The 9450-nt window shown below is 41.5% G+C and overlaps 1 protein-coding gene across 4 annotated transcripts in view; it reads left to right on the plus strand.

Moving 5' to 3' along the window:
* DTX2 (deltex E3 ubiquitin ligase 2) overlaps positions 1-7130 on the plus strand; it is a 39192-nt gene extending 32062 nt beyond the window's left edge. For all 4 annotated transcript variants that reach the window (XM_087883421.1, XM_034420911.3, XM_034420912.3 and 1 more), the window contains 5 exons: positions 51-121; positions 544-702; positions 1897-2058; positions 3061-3150; positions 4474-7130. In XM_087883421.1, coding sequence (XP_087739547.1) covers positions 51-121; positions 544-702; positions 1897-2058; positions 3061-3150; positions 4474-4698 — 707 coding nt within the window. In that variant the 3' untranslated portion in view covers positions 4699-7130. The remainder of the gene's footprint in view (positions 1-50; positions 122-543; positions 703-1896; positions 2059-3060; positions 3151-4473) is intronic.
* Positions 7131-9450: the final 2320 nt, after the last annotated feature.

Consider the following 9450-nt stretch of genomic DNA (forward strand, 5'->3'; position numbering starts at 1 on the left):
AATGATATCCCCTTCTGGGATCTCTCTCTTTCTCTCTCTTTTTTCTTCAGATAGCAAGACCAGGCCGGAAGAGGTTGTGAAGAAATATTTGGAAGAGCTGAAGACGCCTCCAGTTGACGAGGTATGTGGAAGAGATGCACATAGCAGTTTGTTTATCTGTATTTCACATTTCTAAACCGTCCATCTCCCTCAAAGAGCATTGTTGAGTGGGTCATAGAAACCTTTCTTAACGCCAGCCTCTGCCAATTGAACACCTTCCCAGGTGTCGATTACAGTTCTCATCATCCTCTTGGACTAGAAGACTTCCAGAGTCCCTTTCAACTCTATTCTAGGTTCTAAAGTCCTACAGAGATACGAAGCAGCCCAAGAAAATTTGAAGGAGGGAAATTGTCCATGGGGAAGAGATTAAATGTTTCTTCTCTCCTAGAGCAAAGTGCCATACAGTTGTCTAACAAGAGCCTTAATCTGGAAGGGGATGATTGGTTGTTATGTTGTTTTCAATTCCCCGAAGCGAAAAATGTAAAAGAGGTGTTTGTTTTCCAGGACTGCATCATCTGTATGGAAAAACTGGGTGCCCCTTCAGGGTACGGCGATGTCAATGAGAGCAAGACAATCCAACCTGGAAGTGTGGGGAGGCTGGCCAAATGTGCTCATACCTTTCACCTACTTTGTGTGCTGGCCATGTACACCAGTGGCAACAAGGTAGGCCACTCCAGAAGTTGTGAATGCTCCAACACTGGAAGTTTTTAAGAAGATATTGGATAACCATTTGTCTGAAGTGGTGTAGGGTTCCTGCCTGGGCAGTGGGTTGGACTAGAAGACCTCCAAGGTCCCTTGCAACTCTGTTATTCTATTCTATTCTATTCTATTCTATTCTATTCTATTCTATTCTATTCTATTCTATTCTATTCTATTCTATTTTATTCTATTCAGTGAGGAGGGGATTGGCTGTTGCTTACCTTGCTTCAGAGCACCAGATGTGGATGCCACAGTAACCAACCTCACTTAATGATAAACTTAGCAATCTGGTGGCTGTCTTCCTATAGAATTACTGAGCAGTGGAATCCAGAAACACTCATGTAATGAATAGAAGTTTAATATTGGTAGTCATTAAAGCAACCAACAAGACCTTAACATCTTCTGCCAGAGCTCCTGTGGGCATTAGAAAAAGCCAGAAAATTCTCCCTTTTTATAATGCTTCATGGTCTGGCTTTGGGGCTAGATGTTTCACCAGAATCAGAAGCAGCAGTTTGATACTCATACAACCAGTAGATTCCTTGGCAGTGAAAAAGAAATTTAAATAATAACTTTTATCATTTTTTTTTTAAAGTGTAATAAAGCCACTTCATTAAAAGACTATCACGGAGTACCCACATATGATCATAATGGGCAAAATGAAAAGCAAAAGATGTAAAGATAGTATCAGGCACACCACTTGAGGAAAGCATCCTATAAACAGCATGCATCAACTAGAAGAGTGCTTGACAGGTGTCATGTAGCCACTCTTGTTAAAGTAGGAGGAACTATAATAGGGAATCTCGTTTCTCGTCGGCAAAGCACATGGGAATGGATGCTCCTTCAGATTTGGAAGGAGAAGGTATTTTATATGAGAATAGATGCAAGGGTGCTCATATGTGTCTTTTCTATCCCTTGTCTGTGAAACGTGCTCATCAAGACAAAAGTCCTTTTGCTTTTATAGAGTAAGAAGGAAGAAAGTGGCTTATTAGAAGCAGCCATAGGTTGCCAATGGCATCCAACATTTTGCAGGCATCCAGTTCATGGGAGGCTTTATGCAATCCTGAACTTAAAAAGGAAGAGAGATTTCCAGAGATCTGTAACTTGCATAGCCCTTATTTTATACTCATTATAACATTTTAAATATATATATTCTATCAGGACGGCAGCTTACAGTGTCCCTCTTGTAAGGCCATCTATGGTGAGAAGACAGGCACACAGCCCAATGGCAAGATGGATGTTCACAAACTCTCAGAGTCTCTACCAGGGCACGAGAATTGTGGGTCAATACAGATTACATACAATATCAACAGAGGCATTCAGGTGAGTATGGCGTATGTAACTAAAACCTATCCTGAGGGAGGGGCCTGATGGTAGAGCAAAGTTAGAAAGCCAACATAATGCTGTAGGCCAGGGGTGTCAAAGTCGCGGCCAGCATGTCAGATGTGTCACGCACTAGCCCCGCCCACCCCCTGGTTTAGCGAAGGGGCGGGAAGTTGCAATATGTCACGTGTCGAGTTAGACCACCCCCTGCTGTCGGCCCTTGGAGAGCCACTGCATTTCAAAGTGGAAGGTACTTGGCTAGGTGGGAATGAGAAAGATTGAACAGATGGATTCCTTTCTTAGCAAATCTTCCTTCAAGGTGCAGTGATAATGTCTTCCTAAAAAAAATAATCCTAGAAATCACATAGGATGCACATCTTATGTATGTATATCCCTGGTATATAATGCTATGATCCATACTATTTCCATTAAAGGGCAGAGCACTAGTGGAAAATGTTCCTCCACATGCTCCCTCCTGAAGCCAAATGCAACTTGGGATTTCTAATGGGTTTTTTGTTTCTCAAAAAAATCTTTTCTAGATAAATTTAGAGTTGCTCTCTTTCATTTCTCACAAAAACAAATGCACATAGATACATTGAAAGAATTTTATTATACTCTGAGCAGTTTATTTACGTCCGTTTGAAACAGTCGTCCAATGTTTGGGTGTTTCCCATGGTTCTAAAAAGGATAAAGAGACATTAACCGGCACAGTTGGTACCCAATGGCTGGGTTGACACTTCAAACTTAACCTGTAATAATTGACCAGCATTTATTGTACAATGTGTTGAGCTACGTAGCTTAGCTTGAACCTTGGCTTGCTTTTGATGCCTTAATGTGTTGTGCAGATCCTGCTTTTTTTATTACAGTGTGGTTCAGCAAATTATGTGAATCCAGAATGTTGATTAATTCATCAACTAAATTAAATCTATTATGGGCTCCAAGCCAGTGTGTGTAAATGAGTGGATCTGCATGTATAAATGTTCTCTGCTTTTATTTTTGCAGGGTCCAGAGCATCCCAGCCCAGGGCTGCCATACACTGCAAGAGGATTCCCACGATATTGTTATCTACCCGATAGCGAGAAGGGACGAAAGGTACAGTGATGCTAAGATCTTGCCTGAGTTGATGTATTGCGATGGAATAAAGAATAGGAAGTTAATTCTCCTTTTTCTGCCCAATCAGCGGCTTAACTAAACGAAGGCTATTCATGATCAAAAGGAATGACTCAAAATCACGTAAAGTATTAGTACCCACTTTATGAAGCCTTAGTAAGACCACATCTGGAATACTTCATCCAGTACTGGTCACCACCTTACAAAAAAGATGTTGAGACTTTAGAAAAAGTGCAAAGAAGAGCAACCAAGATGATTAAAGGCCTGGAGACTAAAACATATGAAGAACACTTGCAGGATTTGGGTTTCGTTAGTCATTGTGGTTAGGCTGCCACAAAGAAGAGGGGGTCAATTTATTTTCCAAAGTACCAGATGGCAGGACAAGAAACAATGGATGGAAACTAATCATGGAGAGAAGCAACTTAGAATTAAAGAGAAACTTCCTAATAGTGAGGACAATTAACCAGTGGAACAGCTTGCATTCATACATTGTGGGTGCTCCATCACTCTCTGTGGGACCAATGCGCTCCCACAGAGAGGGTCTCCTCAGGGTGCCGTTGGTCAAGCAATGTCGACTGGCGACCCCCAGGGGGAGAGCCTTCTCTGTGGGGGCACCCGCCCTCTGGAACGAGCTACCCCCAGGACCTCCATACTTTCTGCCGGGCTCTGAAGACCTTCTTTCAGCAAGCCGGGCTGGCTTAAAATTTTTAATTGTTTTATGGGTAAGGGGTTTTAAATTGGGGAAGCCAAATGGATTTAATTATGTTTTAAATTATTTTAACTTTCATATTGTATGTATTTTAATCCTGGCTGTTCACCGCCCTGAGTCCCTCGGAGAAGGGCGGTATAAAAATTTAATAAATTCAATTCAATTCACTGGAAATTTCTAAGAAGAGACTGGACAGCCACTTTTCCTGTTTGAACAGGGGGCTGGACTAGAAAACCTCCAAGGTCCCTTCCTCCTCTATTCTGATATGATTGTTTAAGGTTTTTTTTAAAGATTTTGAATTTTTCACCATTGAAAATGCAGCTTAAATCCAGTTCTTCTGATTGAACTGCTTAGTAAGAACAATTCAGCAATAGTGCCAGTTATTGGGGAGGTAGAGAGCTTCCTTATGCAAGCAGAAGTTGCAGAAGTCCTTCAGAGAGCGTAATATGGTGATCACAGGGACATCTTCCAACTTTTCATGTGGGATGGAAGTAGAATTTAGATCTCAACGAAGTGAAGTGGGCACATAAAAGATTGGAGTCTTCTGTTTGTGGAATGTGAGACGCTTCATGTTAGCCTCTTTCTTTTCTCTTTAGGTGCTGGAACTTTTAAAGGTGGCGTGGAGAAGGCGCTTGATCTTCACTGTAGGAACATCTAGCACAACTGGCGAGAACAACACTGTGGTGTGGAATGAGATCCACCACAAGACAGAGATGGCCTCCAATGTCTCAGGCCATGGCTACCCAGACCCTAACTACCTTGACAATGTGCTAGCGGAGCTGGCAGCTCAAGGGGTCACAGAAGATTGCCTGAGTCCATGAGTTTAGCCTCCATCTTGGGCTGGAGCTGCAATCAAAAGTGGAGTTCGTCTTCTCCATGACTATGGGTGCCTCTCCGTTGTGGATGGCAGCTACAAATCCCCACCTCTGTTGCCTTACGTTTGCTTGCCCTTTTGCTGAGCAATAACACAGTCTCTGGGATTGTCCAGTATGATTGTGAAGAGAGGGTTATATATATAAAAAGATATTTTAAGGGCATTTACAGTCCTGACACAGATTGGTCATATACAATAAACCTCCCTTCACTAGATAAAACACATAAAAGGTGTTTTAAAGATGGTGGCTTAATCCTCATATTGTGTCCTTCCATATGTGGTTGCATGAGTGTTGAAGATACGCCAAGTGGCTGGAAGTGAAAGAACACATACTGCTATTTGTTCGTTCTTACTTTCGATCAAGAATCAGATGCTGCTTTGAGGCAGAACTTTTGGAACCAAGGGATATTTCCTTGCTTCAGTGCATTAACAAAATCATGTTGTTTAGCAACAAAATCAGTACTAGAATCTGAAGATATATATAGCAGCTTTCCACAATTTGCTGTCAAAGTCTGCTAGAATATGGTTATGGCTATGCCTGTTCCAAATAGTATCACAGTGGGCGGTAGCACATAGCAGCTTGGATTTTAAAAGAAAGCCAAGTGAGGTGGGAAAAGATTTATGCTTGCATAAGAGGCTAGGATGAAATCCCAGGTCTGTAAGCTACGGTAGTTTGGGAAGTTGGGGAGGAAAAAAATATCTGAGAAGGCTATTTCTGTCCTGTTACCGAGAAAACTACTTGGACGTGGCCAGGAGGAATTGGGTTTGACTTACCATATTTTTCGGAGTATAAGATGCACTTTCCCCCCCCCAAAAGAGGGTGAAAATTTGGGTGCATCTTATACACCGAATGTAGCCCCACCTACCCACCGGCCCCCACCCTTTGGCCTCTGCCTCCCAGCAATTTACCTCCTTGCAGCAAACAGCCCATTTCAGCTTCAGCACAGCCTGTTTAGCATAAGCAGTTTATTTATTTATTTATTTTATTAAATTTCTATACCGCCCTCCTCCCGAAGGACTCAGGGCAGTGAACAGCCAAAAGATAAAACACAGAGATACAAAATTTAAAATAGATTAAAACAGATTAAACAATTTGGCTAAATTTTAAAATATCCCATAATTAAACAAATTAAAATTAATGTTTAAAATTTAAATTGAAAAATTTTAAAAGGGAGAAGATTTAGGCCAGGCCAGCTTGATGAAATAAAAACGTTTTAAGCGCACGACGGAAGGTGCGCAGATCCGGGATCCTCCGTATCTCTGGGGGGAGCTCGTTCCAGATCATAGGTGCCCCCACAGAGAAGGCTCTCCCCCTAGGGGCCGCCAGTCGACATTGTTTGGCCGACGGCACCTGGAGGAGCCCTTCTCTATGGGAGCGTACTGGCCGGTGGGAGGCTATTGGTGGTAGCAGGCGGTCCCATAGATAACCAGTTGATTGTCGGTTGGATCAGCCTCCTGACCCGTAACTGTTTCAGGCTGCAGGGATTGCCTATTGCCGTGCTGGCCTCCGCTGTTTGCTGCAAGGAGGCAAATCGTTGGAAGGCCGATTTTCTTTTCTTGTGCTAATCAGGCTGTGATGAAAATGAAACTAAAGCAGGCTGTTTGCTCTTTGCTGCAAGGAGGCAAATTGCTTGGAGGCAGAGGCAGATTTTTTTTTCTTGTTTTCCTCCCCCAAAAAGGTAGGTGCGTCTTATAGTCCGAAAAATACGGTAGACTTTCTAGGTTTCTTTCCAGTCAATGCAAGAAGAGAGAAGAAAAGGAATAAAAGTTACAATCCTACCAAAAGACATCAGTTTGGAAGAACGATAGGGAGAATTGTCACTTTTATGCAAGGAATTGCATAAACCAGGCATTTTGCAGTCATTCTAGCTGGTACCTACAATTCCCCAAGTAAATTCAAAAAAATGTAAATGCAGCCATGTGAGCCTTCCGCGCTCTCATGCAAACTATTGGGGGTTCTTCCCTGAAATTTTGTGAATCTCATAGTTTGGCAAACTTTTAAATCGATGATTTTTCTTTTTGCTGTTCTTTGGCTTTGATACCATGTACAACCACACAGCACTGACCCAAAATTGCTAATTTACGAGGCATTGCCCATAATTCTAGAATTTTCAGTATCGGGTTAGCTTTTTGTTATATCCAGGCCCAGTAAAATAACCTTTCAGTATTTCCATTTTACAGATTTTTTGAGTGCAGAGTCAAGATCACACTTGGGTATATACTTCAATTTAGGGCTGCATGCTGCAGCTTGAAGACTAAAACCCTGAAATGTTTCTGCTTTATGTAATTGGAGAACCAATCTTTTTTTTTTTTTTTTGTATGTATCGACAAAAACTGGATTCTGTAAATTGCATAAATTCCTCATATTGGATAACTTTATTTTGCATAATCTGCTTATTTTGTTCAACATGGACAGAAGTAAAGATTGAGGCAGAGTCCTGAAATACAGTTTATACAGTTTCATTTGGGATTTCAGCTGTGTTTGTTTTGTTTGTTCAGAGGTATTTTGTCACAGCTGTAACCAGGAGAAACTTTTTCCTAAAAGAAAAATTTCTGGAAAATTAAGGTTCTCAGAAATCTCAACTTGGTGACTAGTGGGCCATTTTATATACTAGTTGGTTACAGAATTATAGCCCATAGTTATAGGGTGATACAGGTGCTCCTTGATTTGAACTTCAGCCATTGAGCAATGCAGTCATTAGATGAGTTGCATCCAACTTTGCAACCTTTTTGCTACCATTAAATAAATCACACAACCCAGCTTCCCCTATTGACTTCATTTGTTGGAGTCCCCCTGGCAAGGTCTCAAAATGGTGAGACACCCCCCCAACCATTTTAATTGCATGCCAATTACCAAGCACCTGAATTTCTTTAATGTAACTACAGGAATGCTGCAACGGTTATGTGAGAACCTGTCATAAATCACTTAGCAACCACTGACTTAATAACTTGTTCTGGCTCAATAACAATTGTAACTCGAAGGCTACCTTTGGTATATGTCAGTGTTAGCGAACCATTTTGGCACCAAGTGCTGAAATGGGAGCACATGCGGGGGGGGACGCACTGGAAACCGGAAGAGCAGCTCCCTAGTGCGCACACTCATGGGAGTGCCAGAAACAAAGAGCAGTTCCCTGGTGCGCATGCAGGGAGCTGCTGTTCCGGTTTCCGGCGCTCCCGTGTGTGCGAAGACCATGTGCGCGCCAGAACCCGGAAGAGCAACGGGTGACGGCTGGCGTGCCTGGAGAGATGGCTGTGCGTGCCACTTCCGGCATGCGTGCCGTAGGTTTGTCATCATGGGTATATGTGAAAGTCCAATATCTCACATTTCCATCTACATGTTGAATTTCAAGCATTTTTAACAATGTAACTCTGCATTCCTTTTTGTCAAGCACCTCCCTCAACCCCCTGCTTTAGTCTAAACTGCTGACTTCAAAAATATTCAGACCCAAAAATGTTTCCTCAGTTTTACATACCAGTTCTATGCTTTTAACTTAATTTTGAAAAGCAGCATGAACATGAAAACCCTTAAGTCCCTTTGCTTGGAGCATTTTGCGCAGTGAAACTGAAATAGATGACAACTGAGTGGTAACCTGGGTCCTTTCCCATCTTTGTTTAATTGGTTTTAAAAAAAATTGAAGAAAGGAAGGGATTTTTAATCCAAATATCTTGCATTGAGGAAAAAATTGCTTGGGATCTACAGTAATTTTCAATCTGAGGACAAAAATTGGAGCCTTGAAATTGATTGCTTATCACACTTTAAAAGCAATATATTCATCTCTGTTTTATGTAGCAATTTTCTTCCCGCTCATCCTATAAGAAGTATCTTCCTGATTCTCTTAATTTATATTTAAAAGTATAAGGAAATACTTTTAAAATAATGGCAAAAACAGGGGAGGGGTAAATTGACCTAACCATCCTAAATTACAAGAGCTTGGAACGGTGGAATTTCTAAAGTGGGTCTGGTACATACAATTAGGCATTGAAACAAAAAGGCTGTTTTACCAGAACTGGCCATTAGAGGGAAGTAAAGAGTCGCACACAGATGGCAAATCAGATCCATCCTGCATAGGATTTCTATTGTTCAAAAATAAGGTGGATTTTCTACTTTCGGCAATTTCTGGAAATTATCTTCCTCTTGGAGCACATATCCCAGTGCCAAGTTTGCATTTGATGACAGTTTTGGAGATCAGCAACTTTTTGGCAAAGTCTGAATTGGGTTTAGTTTCCACTTTTCCCTCGTGCTTTTTGTCATGGTTATTCTATCTCTTGGAGCTCACATTTTGCTAAGGGGGGTGGGATTAAGTAACTTCTACATCGTTCAGTAAATAAAAATAACAAAATGGGAGGAAAATGCATTTTAAAGTGAAAAGCAGAAAAGCTTGCTCAGGTAACAAAAAATACAACTTAAAACGAATTAGAATGGTCAAGAAAAATGGAAGCAAAATCCCTTCAATTGTAACACAGCAAAGATAAGCAGTACCTACACGCATCTGAGAGGCATCTAAAGAATTTCTTCCCCCAAAGTGGGGGGGCAATATGTGAATGAAGATTCTCAGTCATCCAGTTAAAGTCTGAAAGTTGAACCATGGCAACTGGACTTAACTTTATCGTGCTCAACATCTAATAACCACACACTGCCTTGGGAATATAAATCCTATTTCCCACTATCCTGTCAGAGCTGAAGAAGCTTCTTGGATGA

This window comes from Pantherophis guttatus, chromosome 1 (assembly GCF_059756535.1).
Source record: "Pantherophis guttatus breed Tessera chromosome 1, ASM5975653v1, whole genome shotgun sequence".
NCBI lineage: Eukaryota > Metazoa > Chordata > Lepidosauria > Squamata > Colubridae > Pantherophis > Pantherophis guttatus.